The sequence below is a fragment of the Gymnogyps californianus genome, chromosome 7 (genome assembly GCF_018139145.2).
Source record: "Gymnogyps californianus isolate 813 chromosome 7, ASM1813914v2, whole genome shotgun sequence".
NCBI classification, from domain to species: Eukaryota; Metazoa; Chordata; class Aves; order Accipitriformes; family Cathartidae; genus Gymnogyps; species Gymnogyps californianus.
Window position 1 is genome coordinate 34,295,681 of NC_059477.1, and position 22,996 is coordinate 34,318,676.

Genomic DNA, 22,996 nt, shown 5'->3' on the forward strand with positions numbered 1-22,996 from the left:
TTAAATCTCCTTTCAGTAAAGCACATGCTGTGAACCATTTTTTTAAAGTCTCTGACTAACATTCAAGTAATACTAAGTTTAAATAAAGCTATAGAAATAAAACTTATGGACAAAAAATTGGAAAGACTAATTGCCTATCCTGTTCTTTGTTTCTCTCTTCTTTTTTTTCCAACTTTAATAAAAAACTTTATGAAGAACCAGTGCAGGTTCTTCTTAATTTATTTTGCACAAAAAAAGACTTTGAAAGGGTAGAGTAGGACAGTGTTTTAACTGGTAAATATTAGAATGCATTTCCTTTGGAATATGCTGAACTAGTTTCGTTCTTCTTAAACTGATCCATTTGTTTGTGTTGCCCTCTGGCATGCCCCATCTGTTAAAAATAGAATTTTTTCATAGTCAATAACACTACAATTATTATTTGCAGTGTATGTAGAATGTAAATCATGTCTGTCACAATTCCTCTCCATTCTAGAGTGAAATATTAGAAAGTATTATGATATACTATAATTATGATATTATGATATACTGAAATTAAATGTACTTTTTTTTTTTTACTTGAGTTTGTATTCTTTTAACACTTCAGTAATATGAATTTTCCATGTCTGTTTATGTCAAACATAACTTCGGTGCCCTGTCAAGATGATGACTGTTAGTAAAAAAGTATTGTCAATACCTAGCATTTAAATGCAGGCTGAAGTGTCAGGCTTTCAAAATCATAATATGGGCTTACAGACAGTTAAATCCTGTATGAATTCCCATGTTGGTTTGAGTTTATTTTCCTGAAGTAGAAACACAAATTACAGAATGAGATCTTTGGAATTTCAGAAGTGGGGGGAAAGAAGAGGATGTTCAGTGTATCCTAAGTCATTGCAGTATGTTTCTGTCACACTTTAACTCTTCTTTTAAACCACAAAGGCTACAAGACAAATACATATGAAGGGAGATGCAGATGTGCTGCATGTATATTGTAGAATGGAGACAGATGCAGGCTCTCGCAGCATCCACTCTGAGCTAGCAGGTTGTGAACCTGTTCCAGGTTAGAAGCTTTGTTGTCATGACTGGTAACAGTTTAGCACTGCCCTATTATAAAAGGGGGCACGTTTGCTCGGGTTTAAGGATGTTCTGGTACAGTTCTACAGATTTTGAACGGATTTTGGTTGTGTCCACCAGCTCACATCCATCTGCAGTTTTTCTGCAGGCAGTATGTAGACATACTGGAGGCACGCACAGTTTGAATGTATGTATGTACTAGAACACTGCACCACAGCCCTTGCATTGTGAGAACAGTTCGTGTTCTTGGAGGCAGTTAGCTCAAGCTTGATTTTGGGGAGGACAACCTAGGTACAATTTGTGTAGTAAGAGTGGCATTAGGAAACTGCAACAGCTAGCTCAGGTTTCAAGAAATGAAAATGTGCACTAGCACAGTTCTTGCAGCCCTGCTGTTTCCTTGATCTTTCTTGCCTAGTTGAGCAGTAAGAGAGGCTGGTAAATGAGCTTAGTAGTTGTGGGTGGCTTTTGCAGCTATTCTGTGTTGTGCTGTTATGATCTGGAAAGTGGAAAGGATCCACCAATGTCCGTATGCAGTCTCAATGACTGAAATGTTCAAAAGCATTTTTTCTGTAGCAGATGGCTCTTATATTCTAGAGAATAGTAGTGTAGTGTGGCTACCAAATTAGTAATACAGAATATGCCTGTAACTAGATATATGTTGAGTGGATTACATTTTCATGCCTGGTGCAAGTAATTTCCTTTACCAGTTTCCCTGGCATATGAATGAATGTATTTGCTTGCTTTCCACGTACTGCTGAGAAGAAGAAAGCAGTTTGGGGTGGGGAGGAAACATGGTTGTAGACCACACAAAATTGGTAAGAGTCCTTACTTCGTTACAGATCTACTTTTAACAGCCAAACAAACTTCATAATCCACAGGAAAACTTAAGTATTTTCTAAATCTGTTATCATGCTAATTGCCATTTTAACGGTTGAGGGCCCTTTAATTCTCTGTTGCTTATTTCCAGTACATAACAGTCACAGTGCCATGTTCTTATACGGGAAAAAAGTACTGACAGCTATAAGCCAAATATAATCTTTTTATCACTTCAGTAAAGTAAAAATTTCCTGGCTGAAATTTTTTTACCACTTGCCAAAGACAGCTTTTGAAATCAGTGACAGTCAAGACCCCTTTTTAAAAAATGTTTGTGAAATTCTGGCTTCAATACTGCAGGAAGTTTCAGCAAGAGTTCTCATAACAAATAGTTCTTTAATCTTTATGTCAATTTTCATGAGATGTGGACTGCAGGCTTAAATTATGTATTTTTTTTTTTCAACTAATTAGAATTCAGTCTATTAGTGAATTATTGGTGAAAAATATGAAAAACAATGAAAAAGCTTTCTTTTTATAAATTCGGCTGTGGAAAGGGATGAGTGGAGTGTTGAGTCACAGCTCCATGTTGTGAACAGCAAACTAAACCAGCATGAAAAGAAGTGGAGCAGAAAGCCAAATTTGCATTTCTTTGTTTGCAACACTTCTGCTCCACTTTTGTAACCCATGTCCCATTTTTGTTGTTACTATTTGCAATGTTATCTTAAATCATAAGGACTTTAAAGAAGGGTGTTCTTCTAAAATTAGCCTCTGTAAATTATTTGACAAGTGAAATGTCCAGTGGCATTTTGCTAATTGCCTTCTTACTAGACTTTCCATAGTTACACAAAAGAAAATCATAAACCAGCTTGCTTATTTGATATGGACATGTCTATGGTATGGTGCCATGGCGCTTTTATGCAAGTCTTGAATCACCCTAACTTACTTGGAGAAGACTCTCTTAGCCTGGTGTGAAACTAGACCAATATAACCAGGCTAAATAACTTTGAGCAATTTAGCAGAGATTCTATCCAATAAGTTACCATTCTGTTGGCATCCATTTTGTAAAAGCTGCTGTTTATTCTGGGACCTAATACATCTAGAAGGTCAGGTGGAAAAAGTTTGCTGTTATTAATTAAGTATTCAATCAGAATTCTTGCAATCAAATGCTCCCAGAGTAGATGACAAGAAAAGACAGTGTTTGTGATGGTTGGCCTATTGTTTAATAGACAACCATTATTAACAGCTCAAATATTGCTATTCTCCATTACAGGTGTAATTAGCATGAATATTGAATCAAACTCTTTCCTTTCTCTTTCGTAATAGTTGCAAGCGAAATGTACTGATCTGCAGGCAAAATGTACTGAAGCAAAAAAGACGTTAACTGAGGTAATCTTTCTTTGTTTTGCTGTGTACTGATTCTAGCTGAATCATTTTTGAGAAGCTCTGTGTGTAGAGGGATGTATTAAATGGTGAAGGTGTTTGACAACTTAACTCACTGATCCCATGGTGTGGGACAGTTAAGTACCATGAATCATTTTATGTGTGGAAGTGTATTTCAATTTATTATTAATTGCAACCCTTAGGTTAAGAGTTACAGTGAAAAGCTGGACAAGGAATTGGCAGCCTTAGAAACAATAGAATCCCAAGCAGATTCTAGGTAAGTTTCTTCCTTTGTGACCTTTGAAATTCTGAAAAATGATGGTTTTAAATGAATCATTCAATGTTTCTTGCTTTGTCAACCTAAACAAATAACTAAAATTTAAAAATTAAATAATTCTCTGGATTGCTTTCCAAAGACAGGAAAATATTAGCATAGTATTCAGTCAGAATGAAAAGTGTCAATCTAGTTGAAAATAATTGTAGGTGTTTAAAGCAGAAGAACCCTAGACATATTTGATAAGTAGATGAGGCCTTCCTGATGTATTTTCTTCATATTTGAAGCCTTCATCTCACAGAGGCATTCCACTGGCTGAGTGGAGAGACTGGAAGTCCACATAACCCAGAAACCGGGCACCGTTCTGTGACCACTTGCGCAGGCCAAGGGCACTCATCCTACCTGACCCTCAAGGCAGGATGGCGGGAACTCGTCTGAGAGCAAAGGCCGCAGCTCTGGCTGGGGGGTCTGCACCATCCACCCCAGCAGTGGCTGGTGCCTCCACTCAGATGGAGCTGCTGAAGGGAGAGGCTGCAGCGCAGACCTCAGACTGCAGGAAGTGCCTGAACCTTTCTCCTGGGGCAGGGATGGGCAGCAGACCTGCCTGCAAAAGGTGTGCCCAGGTGGAGGACCTTCAGCAGCAGGTGGCTGAGCCGCAGGAGGCAGTGAGAAGGCTGCATAGCATCAGGGAGGCTGAGAAGGAGTTAGATAGCTGGTTCCAAGCGCAGTCTGCAGTGGACCCACAGCCCACGGTCAAACAGCCAAAAACTCCCTCACCGGCACACGCGGAGGGGAGGGGGGCCAATAATGCAGAAGAATGGAAGCTTGCAATGGCAAGGACCTGCAGGAGGAAGAGACTTCCCGCGAAGCCCCAAGTGCCCTTGCAGAACTGCTTCACTGCTCTGCAGACTGAAGAGGAAAGACCCATCACATCAGGAGAGATGCTGGATCTGAGTAAGGCAGCCCGATCTGCTCCCCATGTAACAACCAGCGCAACTAAGAAAAGGCGACGAGTGATAGTAGTAGGCGACTGTCTTCTGAGAGGTACGGAGGCACCCATCTGCCGACCTGACGCACTCTCTAGAGAGGTGTGCGGCTTACCGGGGGCTCGTATCAGGGATGTCGCCGAGAGATTACTAAGCCTCTTACAGTCCACTGACTATTATCCACTGCTGTTGTTTCACGTGGGTACCAGTGATACAGCCGGGAGCAGTCTGAGGAGTCTCAAGAAGGATTACAGAGCCCTGGGAGCGGCAGTAAGGGACTCTGGAGCACAGGCAGTTTTTTCATCAATCCTTCTGGTCAAAGGGAAGGGGTTTGAAAGGGCCAGTCTAATCTGGCGAATCAACAAATGGCTACGGGACTGGTGCCACAGCCAGGAGTTCGGCTACTTAGACCATGGGACTCACTTTGAGAAACCTGGTCTACTGGGGGCTGATGGGGTCCATCTGTCAGAGAAGGGGAAGAGCATCTTTGGTCATCGGCTTGCCAAGCTGGTGAAGAGGGCTTAGAACTAAAGTTGCTGGGGGAGGGGAACTTCAATCCATCCCACTCCTACCAGTTTGATGCCAGTGCCAGCCGTAGATGCCTGGAGAAAGATCACAGGTCAGCAGGAGAGCACCTGAAGAGCAGCACAAAGGAATTCCAGCCACTCCAGCCAGTAAGTCAGCTTCATCAGGGGCCCAACTTAAATCCCTCTGTGCAAATGCACATAGCACGGGCAATAAACAAGAGGAGTTAGAGATGTGCATGTGCCTGCAGGGCTATGATCTTATTGGCATCACAGAGACGTGGTGGGATGGCTCCTATGACTGGAGTGTTGGAGTGGAAGGATGCAGGCTCTTTAGGAAGGACAGGCAGGGGAGACGAGGAGGGGGTGTTGCCCTCTATGTCAATGACCAGCTGGAGGGCATGGAGCTCTGCCTGGGCATGGATGAGGAGCTGGCCGAGAGCTTATGGGTCAGGATTAAAGGGAGGGCAGGGACAGGTGACATTATAGTGGGGGTCTGCTACAGGCCACCCGACCAGGAAGACTGAGCGGATGAGGCCCTCTATAGACAGATAGGAGCAGCCTCATGTTTGCAAGCCCTGGTCCTCATGGGGAGCTTCAGCCACCCCTATATCTGTTGGAGGGACAACACAGCAGAGCATAAGTAATCCAGGAGGTTCCTGGAATGTGTTGATGACAACTTCCTTCTCCAAGTGATAGAGGAGCCAATGAGGAGAGGTCCTGTGCTGGACCTTGTTCTCACCAACAAGGAGGGGCTGGAAGCTCAACATGACCTGGCAATGTGCACTTGCAGCCCACAAAGCCAACCATTTCCTGGACCGCATCAAAAGAAGCATGACCAGCAGGTTGAGGGAGGTGATTCTCCCCCTCTGCTCCGCTCGCATGAGACCCCACCTGGAGTACTGCATTCAGCTCTGGGGCCCCCAGCGTAAGAAGGACATGGACCTGTTGGAGCGAGTCCAGAGGGCGGCCACAAAGATGATCAGAGGGCTGGAGTCCCTCTCCTATGAAGACAGGCTGAGAGAGTAGGGGTTGTTCAGCCTGGAGAAGAGAAGGCTCCAGGGAGACCTTATAGCAGCCTTCCAGTACCTAAAGGGGGCCTACAAGAAAGCTGGAGAGGGACTTTTTACAAGAGCATGTAGTGATAGGACAAGGGCTAATGGCTTTAAACTGAAAGAGTGTAGATTTAGGTGAGATGTAAGGAAGAAATTCTTCACTGTGAGGGTGGTGAGGCACTGGAACAGGCTGCCCAGAGAGGTTGTGGCTGCCCCCTCCCTGGAAGTGTTCAAGGCCAGGCTGGATGGGGCTTTGAGCAACCTGGTCTAGTGGGAGGTGTCCCTGCCCATGGCAGCAGGGCTGGAACTAGATGATCTTTAAGTCCCTTCCAACCCAAACCATTCTATGATTCTATAAATTAAATAGGAGTTTCTCTCAAAACTTCCACAATAATGAGGTCAGAACATAGCAAAACCATCGAAATACTCAGTGTAATACTACATTTTTATTTTGACCTTGGTATATCAGCGGTGATATTTGGGTTTTTAATTTACACAGATTCTATCGGAAATTTATTTAGAACTAAGCTTGTTCTAATGTCTTTTAGTTCTCCATCTGTTTAAATTAGAAACTAAAAATCTAATGTGGTTTACTGGATCTTCAAATTTAGCATATTACAGAGTCTGCGAGCACTGGTGGCCATGAATGAAAACCTAAAAAGCCAGGAGCAAGAGTTCAAAGCACATTGTAGGGTAAGTTTTAGTTTCTTATATAAGGTTTCATTTAAAACTTGGTAAATAAGCATTATACTTCTTTCTGATTTGTTGTTGTGTGTCCCTGTCTGCCATCTGTCGCATGCCCCCCCCTGCTCCCCTCATTTACTAGTATTTCCAGGTTTATATTGAATATTGCCACCAGCTTGACTTGCAGCAGAATTATGGACAGTTGCCCAGTTCTGCAGTGTATCATATCTGCAACAAGGCTGATGACAAAGAAGGTTGGAACTGCATTAACCAGAAGGACTTGCCTCCTGCCCTGAAGCAGGGAGGTGTAAGGGAGGCTGCCAAGGCATCTGAATTAGTGTGGCCTTCAATGTTCTGTTGTGCCTGGAACTCTTTAATACAGGGCAGTTCCTAGACATATAATGCCAGATTAGCCTTGTACTGGTCACAGCTGTGGCTCTTTTCATTCCCATTACCATTCTGCTGAGTGCAACTTGGGGTGGGTTGACAGGGAGCACCAAAATGTAAGTTTGAGATTGGGCTGTACTAGATACCCACCTGTGCTGTTCACAGCCTGAAATGGATTGTCTCTTCTTGGATGATGCAGCCAACAGTGACCTGAGGAGTGGTACAGTGCCAAAGAGGAGGGCTTCATGAAGGCCCCTAGCTTTGGAGCAACCCACCAAAAGAGACAAGACTGTGTGGTGGGTTGACCCTGGCTGGATGCCAGGTGCCCGCCAAAGCCGCTCTATCACTCCCCGCCTCAGCTGGACAGGGGAGAGAAAATAAAACGAAAGGCTCGTGGGTCGAGATAAGGACAGGGAGATCACTCAGTAATTACCGTCACGGGCAAAACAGACTCGACTGGGGCGGGGGGAGGGAGGGGGAATAATTTATTACCAGTCAAATCAGAGCAGGATAATGAGACATAAAACCAAATCTTAAAAGCTTTCCCCCCACCCCTCCCTTCTTCCCGGGCTTAACTTTACTCCCGCATTCTCTACCTCCTCCCACCAAGTGGCACAGGGGGACGGGGAACGGGGGTTTGGGTCAGTTCATCACACGCTGTTTCTGCCGCTCCTTCCTCCTCAGGGGGAGGACTCCTCACACTCTTCCCCTGCTCCAGCGTGGGGTCCCTCCCACGGGAGACAGTCCTCCACAAACTTCTCCAATGTGAGTCCTTCCCACGGGCTGCAGTTCTTCACAAACTGCTCCAGTGTGGGTCCCTTCCACGGGGTGCTGTCCTTCAGGAACAGCCTGCTCCAGCGCGGGTCCCCTGCGGGGTCACAACTCCTGCCAGCAAACCTGCTCCAGCCTGGGCTCCTCTCTCCACGGGGCCACAGGTCCTGCCAGGAGCCTGCTCCAGCGCGGGCTTCCCACGGGGTCACAGCCTCCTTCGGGCATCCCCCTGCTCCAGTGTGGGGTCCTCCACGGGCTGCAGGTGGATATCTGCTCCACCGTGGACCTCCATGGGCTGCAGGGGGACAGCCTGCCTCACCATGGTCTTCCCCAGGGGCTGCAGGGGAATCTCTGCTCCGGCGCCTGGAGCACCTCCTCCCCCTCCTTCTTCACTGACCTGGGTGTCTGCAGAGTTGTTCCTCTCACATATTCTCACTCCTCTCTCCGGCTGCAGTTGCTGCTGTGCAGTAACTTTTCCCCCTTCTTAAATTTGTCACAGAGGCGCTACCACCATCGCTGATGGGCTCGGCCTTGGCCAGAGGCAGGTCCATCTTGGAGCCGGCTGACATTTGCTTCATTGGACATAGGGGAAGCTTCTAGCAGCTTCTCACAGAAGCCACCCCTGTAGCCCCCCCCGCTACCAAAACCTTGCCACACAAACCTAATACAGACTGAGATGAAGCTATTGCAGTTTTCAGTTTTACTGCTTAATTGCTATGTTTTGCTGTCTTGTTTACTGCTGTGTTTATGGACTGCCTAGAAATATGATGGGAGAGAATTGTTTTCATTTTCTTCTATTTAAACAATAGTGGATGGGATTTAATAGAATGAAAAGAAGTAAAAAGAAATAGTGCCCTGAGGCATAGACTGAGCCTAGGAACCTCATTTTCCTGTACGTACGCCTTTGGAAAGCTCTAAAGGATTGTAATAGAAACTACCTTGCAAGTAACTAGGTTCGTTGATTTTTTTACGAATGCCGTATGTTGCAGTCCCATGTTGTGCTGTTGCTATTGTAATATTCCGTTGCTTCCTCAGTTTCATTTTCCATGTGACTCATTAGTTGTCTTAGCTGGATCTAGTATATTTGTAAGTAAGAAATAAATCTGTTCCTGTGTTTGATAAAAGCAGACAGTTTTATGTAATGAGTAATAAAGGATGCCTTACCCTTAAGCAGGGAATGCTGTTTAATCTTACAAATTTAAATGTAAAGTGTGTGGTCAGCTCCACAATTTTGTGTTAGAAGTGTATGTTGTCAAGCTTCCTGCTCTCCCCTGTTAAGAGGATAGCTCTCAGTTAAAAGCAACATTTTTTTTTTTTTTTAAGGAAGAAATGGAGAGACTTCAACAAAATATCGAGAATTTGAAAGCTGAGGCAGTGGAAAATGGGGAGGAACAGGTAATAGCAAAGGTCTAAGTTTCTATTTTCAATTTGTGTTTTAAAATGGTGGTTTAGGTCCTTCTGACTTTTGGTTCATTCTCGTAAGCATTGAAGTATCTGTCGCAATCTCTGAAAAATTCTGTTCTCCCCCACTAGTAAAGCCACAGTTCAGGCTAATAATCGTAGAAATACAGTAGACACAAAATAGCCGTAGTATCCTTCATTATTCTTGCAGAATCCACGGAGCTAACTCATAGATGCTTTTGTGCCTTTTATTTCTTTCTTTGTAGTACCAGAGAAGAATCTCTGGATGTTGTGTTAAGAGCAGTGCATACCTCTGACAAAACCAGGTCTTCCTCAGAAAGCATGTTTGTTTTGGTGGTTTTTTTCTTAAAAGTGGATTCATTTGAAGGATGAAAGCACAAGTTTTCAGTGGCTCAGTACATTGCATGCCGTGAGCAGCTGTCAGAAGTTAGGCTTTAACCAAGTGCATCCAGACTGATGGCAATGAATAATGAATGAACAGAAAAGGAAAAGCTTGAATGACTTGTATTTTCAGTGGGTAAACATTTGATACATTTATGCCTCTGAAATGAGGTAGATTACAGGTTCTATGATGTTGCTGTTCTTCTGAATACAGCATGAAAAAATTAAAATGTAAACCTAAATTTTAAATTTTTAAACAAGAAAAAATTATCTGAAGTCCACAATCCAGGAAATCTAGCATACATGTCAGAGGGTTTATGTTCTGTCCTGGGCCATGTTTATCCTTAACCCCACCACTGATTCAAAGTATAAACATTCAGACAAGGAGTACAGACAATCTTCCAATACATATCTTCATTTAAAGTGTGACTGTTGTAAAGCAGTGGAAAAACTATTGACAAATCTTAAAAACTAAAATATCGAAGGCTTAAAAGCTAGCAAAATGCACTTGTTTACAGTAAAAGATGTCAGTTTTTAATGCAGATTATGAATCGTTATTAAAAAAAAATAACAGCAAATGGTGGTGTTATCGTGGGAGCCATTAAATGGAAGATAGACAAATACAGAAAACAAACCCAGTCTGCACATTTTTGCACTGCAGTTCTCATGTTACTGTAATACACAATTGTTTTGGCTTCTTGAATTCTAGGAGCCGAATAAGATTATAGAACAGCAGTACAAAACTGAGAAAGATAAACTTCAAAAGATCCGGCTGCTATTGGTGAGTAACTCTTTGTAAATTTACTTGTACAAAATTATTGACATTTTTCTTATCTTGTAACTTCTAATACTTTTTTTGTTCTAATTTTTAAAAGTTTTTCTGTCACAAATCAATTACAAAAAAAATTGAGCCTCAGCCAACGCGCTTTTTTTTTTTTTTTAAATTAATTATTTAGTAACAAAATATTGCTGGGGGGCTTCATCCATTTTAAGAAGAGAACAAGAAGAGGCTTTGTTTTCTCCCCTCCTAACTTTCTATTCAGGCACGAAGAAACAGAGAAATAGCCATTTTGCAACGCAAGATTGATGAAGTACCCAGCCGAGCTGAGCTAACACAGTATCAGAAGAGATTTATTGAACTTTACAGTCAGGGTATGTATATCAAGCAGGAGCATCCTGCTGAAGGCTAAAGCCCTGAAAGGAGGGCAGTTGCATTTTAAGCATATGGCATGTAACAACAGCACTTGCTAATTTTGTGGTATTTTAAGGGTCTTTTGGTATTTATGGTATACAGTCTATTTTCAAGGTTTTATAAGCTGGCTATAAGAATTTTCCTGAGGCTGAAACTTGGTGCACAAGATCTCTGGAGTAAACTTTGTCTGCAACAGGTTCAGTCATTTAGGTTAATGACCAGTGTGTTTAGAAAGTCCTTAATTCACCATTTACAAATGAGATTGCTGTAAATTTGAGTCATGTTTAATTAATTGCTCGTAACATTAGATTGCTTGCATTGTTTTCACTGACGTCAGATATCTGGTTCTGAACCAAACTATGTCAAGAACTACAAAGTAAAGGCAATTTCTTGAAGGGATTGGGTTTTTTCATTTTTGATTTATAAATATCCTGCAATATCTTGGTAGGATCAGAGTGCAAATTGTCTTTAACTTTTTTTTATGATAAGAAGTTATAAAATGGGGAAATGTGCCCAGTTTGCTTTTTGGATAGGTATGTGTTTGCTGTGCATGGATGGTATGGAACATGCAAACTGAATAAAATTTTAAAGTTGTTCCATTAAACTGATAACAGACTAGTATACTTACTGGTGTATATTTAATGTAGCTTGTGTATTAGCATAAGCTAAAATAAGTTTCTACCAAGAAGAACCAGCTAATGTTTTAAAGATATTCTGCATTTGTTAAATATGTGTGTGAACCAAGCTCTTGAAGGTTGAGCAGTTCTAAAATTATCTACCTTTGATTCAAATCCCTTGCCCTGATGAGGCATCTCTAGTGATGTAGTTGTGTGCTGTCTTCCATCTGTGTTGTCTAACTCAGTGCATGGTATAGATGTACTTCTTTAGTGAGTACAAATCCAGTACTTCTTCCCTCTGCTTTGCTTCTTATGTGCTATGCGGTTTATTTAATCAAGTCCAGCTAGAAAGACAACTTTGTTGTCTTGCGTTAAGTTTTCGACAGATTGTTTTCTCTGTCATGTCTAAGTGAATTCAGACAAATAATCTATGGTCAGAGCATCTACCTACTCAGAAGATGGGGGCTTCATTTATATATGAAGTACAGAAAGATTAAGGTCAAAGAGACTTGTGCAGCTTTGGGTGTAGATTTAAGATGCTTTAAATTTTATGGGACTTTGTTTTCTATAGTACAAAATATATGTAGTAACTTAGGATAACACACTGCTCGGTCGTGGCCGAGAACCTGCGTTGTACAGGCTAAGCTTTTGGAAAAATGAGCTGAAAATCTCTAGCAAGTCTTTATGTGAATTGTGGTATTTTTCAGAGGCTTTTCATTTAGCCAGATTCAGGTGATCTTCAGAGTTGCCAAAACCTGGTTTTTTGGACTTTGATCCAAGGGGTGTTGGCCAAGACAACTTTCAGCAATGCCTTCCAACCTCAGTGATTCTGTACTAGAATGCTTTTAAGTTCCAATATTCTGTGCTTTTATTTTTGGCCTAACTGAACCTCTTCCCTTGAAAACATTAAGCTGTGGTTTCAAGAGAATCAATGAGCCAATTGGCTCCTTCTTCCTCTTCCTTGTCTGTCTTACCTTACGTGGGCTCTGGTGTGTGCCCATAAGGCTCCATAAGCAGGTACAACTTTCTAACCCAGTGGAAATCCTGAAAAGTTTTCTTCTGAGTTGGTATGTGGAATCCACTCATAAAAAATCTGTGACTACTAGAGCTGCTGCAAGAAAGGGAAGAGCTGCATGAAGGAAATGGTTTGGGAAAGGCCTCTTCCATTTGGCAGCAGTCCTGCAAAAACCAAACTAATTAAGAGAGCACACCTGAAGTAAGCCTGTTGGTGATCCTTGTGTTCATGCAGTTTTTCAAGAAGCAGCTTGATTTCAGCATTTGGAAAATCTTTGTGGAACATTCTGAACAGCCCTTACTAATTTGTCAGCCTATCCCAGGCTTTCCTGAATTCCTCAGTGCTTTCAGGCTCCCAGTACTCAGGATGTTTCTTGAGGCTACAGCATGTGCAGAACATGTGTCACAATCATACTGTGGCAGTGAGAAAGCTCTTTGGTCCCCAACATCTCACTACTGCTGAAGTAGCCACTGCTGGATTTCTGTCACTAAAACATTCAGTTTTGAGCTGTGGGTTGCTGTTGGGCTTCAGCCGGAGAACAGAATTGCACAAATCAAACATTGGAATTTCTTTAAAAATTTGGATGTTCAAGGACGTTGTAATGTGGGAGGGAGGTCATGCTGTCTGTAAATGGTTCCATTCAAAAGCTTAGTCCAGTGTATCAGTTCAGTAAAGGTTTTATTTAAAGATGGCAACTTGTTAGCCTTTCGAGTTTAATGTAATGAGCATGGTTTCACTCAGGTTTATCTTTAACCCATACGTTTTTTCCAGGTTCAGGATTCTAGACAGTGCTGAATATATTAACCATAATAATTTTTGTCAACTGTCCTCTGTTGAACTCTTTCCTTGGGAATCACAAATATCTTAGGTTTCCTTAGGCATTGAAGAACTAAAGAACAGATGAACACTTAGAAGATTTGAGTATCAGTCATCACCTTGTAGGCTCAAAGAGAATGCATGTCTGTCTGAGCCTTACCTTCCCCACCGAGCTACGACCAACATCTGCTATAATCACCTAAACCAGAAAGTATTATTTGAAAAGAAAGTATTATTTAATTCTATCGGCATGAATAAATTGTAAGAAGAGGAGAAAAAGGCTTTAAAACAGTAAAAGCTTTCTTGGGCATCTTGCACATGTGTAGCTTGAAATATGTATTATAATGCACTTTTTTTCCCACACAGTACTATCAGATTATCTGTTTCCCATCTGTCCCTGCCAAGCCTGTGCCTCTCCGCCACCATGGGCAAGCTATGCGAGGGCAACTGTTAGCGGCACAGCAGCCTGTATGGTGTAAGGGTAAAGCTTATGAAGGAAGGATGAACAGACAGTGGTAAGGAGGCACAGCTGATAGTGCCAACATCTGTTCGCATAAAGGACTGTCAGCAGTTGAGGCTTAATTTAAACACTGAGCTGTGTTGTTCTTATAAAATCTGATAGCTGCAAACCCTGCTGGAGATTTACATGAAGGGGGAATATTCTTCCAGAATGTATTAAAGAGTGTGTTCCATTATTGATGGCAAAAAGTATATTATATAAAGCCTATGAAGTATTTTTACAGGTTCCAATTCACCTCATGCTCTTTTATTATTCTACCCTTTTTTTGTTTGCAGTCTCAGCAACTCACAAAGAAACGAAGCAGTTCTTTACTCTTTATAATACACTGGATGATAAGAAAGTATATTTGGAAAAGGAGGTAAGAAAACGTTATTACTGTTTTCTAAATATTCAGTCTGTGGAAAAGGGGATAAAGAGCTTTTACTTGGCTTTCACCATATTCAGTTGTGTCAGAGCAGAGTTAACAGTCTTTGTAAGTAAAAATGAAACAACTGATTCATAAGAATAGTCCTAAAGTTGAGGGGGAAATGGTCCGTGTTGTAAAAGAAGTGCTATTAGTACAGCATGTTTAAACTACTCACTGTGTTCATGAAACATGAGTAACATTTGATTAGCAAGTATCTCTGTCTTGGTATCACAGGACGAAATTACCCTCTCTTTCTCTTTTTGGTCGATATCTTTTAGTATGGACCAATGCTACATTCAGTAACTTTGGAGAGTAAATTCCAGCTGCTGTCAGCAATATCAGAGTTAGTCCTCAGGGTCTGGGCCTGCCTACACTGAAGTCGATGGTGATTTTTACTGGATCAGGATCAGAAGAGTAGTTTTCATGAAAGCGACTTGGTTTTTTCTATCCCTTCTCTCCCTACTATATAGAGTTCGCCTCTTTCTTGGGAATGACTTAATCCAGTGATTTCAATTTTTTTTTTTTTTTTGCAATGATAAGCATGTGACTTCAGTAAAGGTGGAGAAATAGGAGCAGTCAAGACTCGATAAAAATTATGACATTACTTATTTTAAAACGTATAATGTTTTGATACTTCAGGCTTCTCTGTTTATTCTAATAAGAACAGATTAGTTAGTTTTGCATTACTTATATATATTATTTGTTTAGTTTGTGAGACAAGCAGTAGTCAAAATTCTGACTATGTAAAGACACTATCTCCTGTTTTTGAAGATGATGAGCAACCATTTCCTTCCCTTAAGCAGCTGATTCTAATATATGTGCTAGATAGTCTTCAGTTTTTTCAATTCAGAAGGGTCATTAATTTGTGTAGCTTCTTTAGAGGGTGTGTCATCCTGACAGTTGCTTGCTGAAGGAATAGGATTAAATACAGAAACATTCTTTAACAATTAACCTATGCTGCATGTACTGTACCTGTGGTAGAACTGTGAAGAGAGGTAGTTGGGGGAGCAGGGGGAACTTTTGGCAAACAGCAGCCCTTCAGGATAGAATAACGGTAGGCATGTACAAGAGCACGTTAACTGTGGGGGAAAAAAATGACTTCATCCCTTCCTGATTCTCCTACTTAGTTCTACAGTAACTGAGTACAGTTTACTTGCTTTCGTTTTGATAACCTTGAAAAGTGCTCCGTGTGAGTCTGCTGGAAAGCTCACCGATGTTCTACTTCTGTGCCGAACTTACTCTGAGATATACTCAGAGATATAATATCTTTTTCCTGTGGCAAACATACAAGACTGGGCTTCTTACAGATTTTCTGGAGGCCAGGATGATGGAAAAAAAACCCACAACCCAGAATACTGTTTTCATACTGCCATTCTAAACTTTAATTGTCCCCAGTTTACCCTGAGTGAAGTATTTTAAGGCTTGACTGCAGTGTCAGGGTAGATCTGGTCCTTTTCTTTTGCAGAAAAGTATTATACCGCTCTATGAATGTTGTCAGAATCCAAGCTGCATCCCAATAAATTTAAAAGTAACTTCTGTGACTAGATGATTTAACAACACATGTAAATAATATATGTAAAAACATCTCAAGTTCTGCGCTGAATTGAGCCTTATGGCTTATTGATGTGTGTATATATATTTTGAGTTAGGTCAGTGATCAGTACAAAGCAGGATCTTACCAAATTTTAACCTGCGATGATGATTGTCATGTGCTCTCGAAATACCTAATTTCTGGGAGAGGTTTCAGTTTAGCATGAGACAATGCTGTTTCTAAAAATTATTCTACCTGATGATCCCTAAGATCCTCAAATAAATTATCTTGGCATTAGTGGTTAACTTACCTTTTCGTCTCCTCAAAATACCATTAAGAATTTTCCTTGAAAGTTTTTCAGACATCAACTTCTTACAAACCAGCAATGATGATACCATGTAATGTCAGTTACGTACTGAATATTCAGGAACCCTAGCTGTAAAACTTGCATCCCTGGGCAAGAGTGGGCGGTATGATGGCTGCCAGCGGTCCTGGCAGATGCCTTACCTAAGTCTGTGAGAAGATTATCAATCACATGCTTTGTTTTGCTGTGGTCTTTCATTGTTCTTATTTTCTTATTCCAAATGATGAAATGTATTCGTAAGATATAACATAACAGGTTGCAGATAACAATAGACCAGATTTAAAATACTACATTAAATAGCAGCTGTAGAATTCATATTACTTTAACTTCTCCCCTAGGTTAGAGTTTAATACAGATTTTTTTGTTTGTTTTTATTTTGAGGGCAAGCCTGCAAATTTAAAAAGCATACAGAGATTGTTTTTTGAAACGGGCACATAAAAAACAGCTGACAGAATACAGAGCGAATGTATTTCATTGTTGTAGAAATTGGGAGTACTCTTGCCAATGTAATTCAGTGCCTTTTTTGCGGGTTTTGGTTGGTGGCTGGGTTTTTTTTTTTCTTCCCAGTTCCAAGCTTCACTTACATGGATATAATTTCAAAAGACAAATAAATTGATCAAGAGTTTCTTTTACCTTGATGTTAGTCACAAGAGAGAGGTCTGAATGTCTTCTGATGCAGTCTTAACTTTGTTAAATGTATAATATAGCTGAGGTTTCCCTGTGTTGCTTTTAATATTAGAACCAAAGTTTCAGCAAGTAAATATTGTCTAGTAATGTACAAAAGATGCCTTTGGCATCTGTGCCTCACAAAGATTTCTGGAATATGCTTGCACTTTTTGTTGTCCTTTTTTTTTCTTTTCTTTTCTCCTCGCAAAACCAACCCTTTCATAAAATACGCTGAGCGTAATTGCTTTAAAATAACAATAGCAGGAATGGTTATACAGTGGAATTTTGGCTATAAATGTTATAGTTCTGACATGAAAGGTCTTTGTGAATATGGTTCATATTTTAATCATATTTTGTGAAAGATTCATTTTTAAAATGCTTTTAAACTAATTTTTTCATAATATCTTTGGGGTTTATACACTGATTTTACTGTTTATAATGTAACACATCAGTAGTCTTACTATGCAATAGTTGTGCAGTATTTTCGTGACTTGAATGTTTTGCGGTATAAACTGTAATTATATTCTTAAACGCATGCTTATTGGAAATACCTTGAAGCAGGGATGTGGACTTGGCAAATATTGATGATTCATGCAATAATTTCTTTCCTCTAAGTAACAGAAATTCTTAAGCATCTTAGCTGCTTTGGAGTCTGTTCAGAATTTGTTTGTTTGAATTTTTCAAAGTAAAGTCAGGAACGACTGTGATTCTGCCATGCACGTGCTTACTGCTGTCTCATTCAGATGGAAGATTTTAGCTTTCCATAGCAGTGGGGCAAGTGATTCTGTTTGCAACGCTTAGGTTTGTTTAGTACAGAACACTTTCAAATATTCATCAAAAGGAGAAACTGCTTGGAAGGTTTAACCACAGGAGACTTGCAAGAAGTATTCAGAGCCAAGAGAGAGAATGGCAGTAATTGCTACTTTGTGAATTTTAGTGCTCTCAGCAATATGTAGAAAGCAAGAAAAAAATAAAAAGTGGTTACACAGAAAATATTCAATATATAGTTTAATTAGTTGGGGGAGTTTATACTGAGAGCAACAAAATATTCCTGTGATGCTGTTATAAATTTCTGTTTCTGTCTTGATTCGGTGCAATGTTAGTATCTTATAAGTAGAAGCCATGCATGTGAAATGCCGTTCTGTACTTTTTAGAAGTTCATCTTTTAACAGCCTGTAAAATACATATAATACATGCATGGCTGTTTGGAAACCTGTAAAACTCACCTGCACAATGAAAGCAGTGCAGAAATTCACCTGCTGTTCCTGCAGTGCTTGGTGAGTCTTTACAGTATTGTGTGGAGATACTGGTTCCAGTCTCAGAAGCAAAAGTGGAGGTTTTTCTGTTTATGTCCATCCCCCCCGATGCAATGCTTTGCTTAGGCTGATGAGCTAAGTTGCAGCTTCTTGACAGAGCTATGCTGCTAAGGGCTTCAAAGCTAGCATCTTCAGTACTTTTAATACAATCTGGGCGGTGGGGAGTTCTTGCTTGGGTTTTTTTGCTTTTGTCTGGTGGGGTGTTTTTTCATTTCTTCATTTGCTATCCTGTCTGGCTTGTAAGCATAGTCAGGGATATGCCCAAGTGAAACAGTTCTGCTTTATCACTACAAGACTAATTATGTGAACCTAACATAGCCAGAACATATGCTTGTGCACTGTCACTGTTGAACACTGGATGAGTACCTATAAGTTACTTGTATGTCAAGTTTCAACACGTTGAACACATGTATATGCCATTTTACCTCATCGCTTTAGTTTGGAAAGTCATCATGCTAGAAAATTCTCAGTGGTATTGGGTGTCAGTAAAATTAAAAATCTCAATTGTGGTCCAAGACTTGCTTCTGCTTTCTGTGGCTCCTCCACTGGGATAGATTTTACTAATACAAAAGGATTGTGGTTTCTCTTCTGAAAGAAAGCTTATGGTGATTTTCATACAGCTGGCTGGTTGTCAGGGCAATATCTATATAGACAATTTTTTTAACTAAATTTCATTTTATTGTCTGTGAAAACTCATACGAGAAAGGACAAATGTATATTTTCTTCTTTTCTTTTTTTTTTTTTTTCCCCTAATTCACAGGTTAACTTACTGAATTCTATTCATGACAACTTTCATCAGTAAGTAATGGTCCGTTTTCTCTTGATAGTTGCAATGAGTAGTACGGTTGGTTGGAAAAATGGGAGTGGGCATGAGTTACAGAGACTAAAAATTCGTTAGAAATTTTTATAAACATAAACTGTTATATAAAGTAGTTTATTAATTCTGTTTAAGCCAATGTTTGGGGAATGACAGACTTGGAATTACCTACCTTTTATAGCAAACATATGTTTTTAATATCTGGCTCTTCAGTTGCAGTTGTGGAAAGAAATCATTCGGTCATAATTTTCTTGGCATTAATTTAAATATTTTTCTCCATTTTGTGAAGTTGTGGTTATTACATTATGTACAAAACATTAGACTTGGACATATTTCAGACATGTTTATTATAAACTAACTCTGTATTTAAAGGTTTTGATATAGTGTGAAGTCTTTAGGTAAAATCATGGTTCCCTTGGAAGTTCAAGGTCAAATATCAGTCTGTGATGCAGCTGGCATTTATTTTTGTCTGTGGTGTTTTTTTAACTTCAGAAAAAAAGTCCAGTATGAAATTTTGTCACAGCAGTACAGTTCAGGAGAGTCATGGGAGAGGAGATGGCCATTTAATAGATTTAAACAATTCTTCCTATTCTATCTGTTTATAATTCCGTTGTGAAATTCTAAGCTGCTTTTTTTTTTCCGGAGTAATTATCTCTTTACTTGCTTCTATACACCTGTGTCCTTCTGTGTTTGGTCAGAAATTTTGATTTTTTTTAATGATTTTTTTTTTTTCCCTATTGTGATATCCAAAACTATTAATTACAACAAAACCCAGGAATTAAGTATTTCAGATGTTTTCCTTTGCAGCAGGGATTGTAGATCTGTTTTGCTTGGTGATGAGATCCTTTTGATTCTGTCCAGTCAGTAGAAACCAATACTGTAATTGACAGCTGGGTTTTGGATTGGTTTTTTTGTTGGGTGGGTGTGCGGTGGGATTGTATTTTCTTTGGTTTATTTTTCTTAATCTGTTTAACATATGTTACAAGTCTAAAATTACTTCTGGGCTTTCCCTATTAGGGCGTGAAATTATTTTTTAGAATATTTGCTGATCTCCCAGTCCTCTCCTCACCTTCTTAATATTCACAACAGCTGCTTTTCTTAAAAGTTTGTGCTTTTGGTTAGGTAATAGCAATTTATTTCTGTACAACACATGAAAGAAAGGAACAGACTTGAACTGACAGGGACAACACTTGTCATGAGCTCTGTAGTCTCTGTTCCAATCTCTTTGATAGTTTATACCAGCTGAAGAGCTGCACTGTTACCTGAAATCAGTGATTAAAAAGATGAATTTTTACATAGAACACTAAGCAATGTCAATTCTTGGACATGGGTAAATATGCAAGACAACTATAGATGAGACACGTTGTCCCACATCCCTGTCAGTTATCTTTTTTTTTTCTTTCCAGAGCGATGGCATCTTCTGGTTCTCGTGAGCAGTTTTTACGACAGATGGAGCAGATTGTAGAAGGCATCAAACAGAATCGAATGAAGGTCTGAGACTCCTCTCACTTTCTTTGCTAGAACCTGGGAATTATTTCAGAAAAGCCTCTTGGATAATAACTGTGCATGGAGAAATCCATTACATGAGGTGCAAATTAAGCAACTAACAAGTATTACTTCTTTTCACATTCATAAGAAACTTCTCACCGCTAAAATATTAATGAATAGAGTAGAACAGAGGTATTATAACACCTTTCTCCTGACAGGAACCTTATACCCCTTAACTTCGTTATTGGCAGTGTAGTGATTTTTAGATGCTTGAAACAGCTATGTATCCCTGAAGTCAATGAGAGTTCTTCCATTTGGATTGCGTGGGTGCAGTCAGACCTGTGTCTCAGGCACGGTTTCTCAGGCAGCTGGAGCTGATTGAAGCTGCTTTCTGCTGCTGAAGAGGGTCAGCAGCGCCTCACAGAGTCCCAACCATCAGCTTCCCTTGTCCTAGTTGCAGCGCTCATCTGACACCTTGTTGAATCCACTCAGGTGTTTTTTTTTGTTGTTCTTATTGTTTTTAACCTGATTTAGAAAAGGCTCAGCATTGCTGATGAGTGTGTTGTGTCCACATAGCAAGTGAGAGGGGTTTGTGGGTGAGCAGGTCCCCACTTTTCATTCAGAGAAGACAAAACTGCTTCTGGTAACATTTGGGGGCTATTTTGTAAAAAGCACAGCCTCAGTGGACTTGTGTTAAGCGGTCTTGGGGCAATGCAAGCATGAGATCCCGCAGCGGCTCCAAGTAAAGCTGTCCACAGGCATATTTGCATACAATGGATAGGCTTAAGTACTTCTTGATAATGGTAGTTAATAACTTGTAGCTGTTGTGTTGTTTCACTCTTTTTATTTTCATATGGGAACGTATTCATATTTTCCTAAGTCCCATAAAGGGGGGCTGAGATTCTTTTCTCTGTAGAGCCAGAAAATTCTTGGTAGTGGATTATAGCTGTTCTTTATTTGAGTTTAAATGGAAATATGATAGACTATGAATCAATATATACTACAGTGTGTACTGAAAGTACACTCTGTCCAGGTATTGGGCTGTTTTATCTCAATAGCTAAATAGAAACTTCAAGTACAAAATATCATAAGCATATGTATATAGAAAAACCAGAACGGGATGCAACTCAAGCTGTAATAAAGCTCTTTGCACTAATAAACTCTACTGTAAAAATACATGACATTTACTATAGATTGCTGCATTCAAAGAGCTGGCTAGTTCATTGCCGTTTTTTGCAATGAACTATTTTTATTTGCTTGACTTCTTATTTTCAGAGAGGACAAAATGACAGCAGAAAGAACAGTGATATTGGTTGTATGTATGGATCATCTTTCTGTCTTCAAGGCTGTTGACATAATGAGTGACTCAGCGTCAAACAGATTATGAAAAGAATTTAGAACAGTGCAATTCTGACTAGTGAAGATTAACTTGAAGATAATTACATTTCTTTCTTTTGGAAGAATGACATTATTTTAATTGCTGCAGAAAGCAACTGCTCCAAACTGAAACTGTCCAGGAGTTCAGCGTTTTGTTTTCTGTTTTGTCCTCCATTATGCACACAGAAATGGGTAACAGCACAGCAAATGCAAGGAGTGAAAGCAGACTGAGAGCTCTGCTGTGACTTACTTCAGGTTCTTGCAATTGAACTCTTAAATCTTTCAAGTCCATAAAGTCATTCTGGACTCTCTTACTGTATTCTCAAATGGAATCAAAAGTTTCAGCTGCTTCATGTACAGATAAGGGAGAGGGAAGTGAATGGGAGCTATCATGTCAGATGGCTCATTATTTTGGGGGAAAGTACAACTTCAGCATCTCTGATAGTTGCTGAAAGCAATGGCAGCTCCCATCACTTGTGCTGTATTCCTGCACTGGCAGTTTGGCCACTGGCATATTGTGAAGAGAGTTCACAAGTGACATTTCATTCCTAGGTGTAGCTGTCTGGATCAGCAGGAGTTGGCAGTTACAACTAACGGAGAAAAACAAGAGTTTCTGAATTAAAAAGCTAAGCTTATCTCGATTGAGAGAAAAAAATTGATTGTTAGTGATAGAGTAGATAATCATTCAGTACTTTCTAATAGTTGATTTCTCAATGCCAGTGAAGATACTGACAACAAATGGATGCTAAGAAAGTTTTAACAATTCACATGGTTCCTTGGGGAACAGCTCTGCAGCAAAAGGGAAGGTTTTCTTATTCTTCACCTAGGAAATGTCTGTTGGATGACTTTTTCAACAGACAGGCTAGTCGCACACTGCAAGGGTTATTCATCCCCGTGATGGTTTAGTCTTATCTATTTGACTTCTGTCTGCAGTGCATTAGAAGTGCTCGCAGTCAGTTTCACGATTCACTCTTAAAGTACATCCACTTTAATTGTTTTCTGTACAGCCCTGAAGACCTTATACCTGAAGAGAAATTTCAGTTCTCAAAGCCCATCATATTGTAACTGCATCGTAAAAGAGGCCTAAGGAGAAATCAGACATACTTGTTACCCAGAATGAGGAACTTGTGAACAAGCATTTCAG

At 40.2% G+C, this 22,996-nt stretch overlaps 1 protein-coding gene across 1 annotated transcript in view; it reads left to right on the top strand.

Annotated features, from left to right (window-relative positions):
* Positions 1–22,996, top strand: part of CCDC93 (coiled-coil domain containing 93) — a 57,523-nt gene that overhangs the window by 30,728 nt on the left and 3,799 nt on the right. Inside the window, exons 13-21 of the mRNA XM_050900349.1 lie at positions 3,187–3,249; positions 3,447–3,520; positions 6,694–6,775; positions 9,248–9,319; positions 10,437–10,508; positions 10,771–10,879; positions 14,163–14,245; positions 18,931–18,968; positions 20,394–20,478. Of these exons, the coding sequence (XP_050756306.1) occupies positions 3,187–3,249; positions 3,447–3,520; positions 6,694–6,775; positions 9,248–9,319; positions 10,437–10,508; positions 10,771–10,879; positions 14,163–14,245; positions 18,931–18,968; positions 20,394–20,478 (678 nt within the window). The remainder of the gene's footprint in view (positions 1–3,186; positions 3,250–3,446; positions 3,521–6,693; positions 6,776–9,247; positions 9,320–10,436; positions 10,509–10,770; positions 10,880–14,162; positions 14,246–18,930; positions 18,969–20,393; positions 20,479–22,996) is intronic.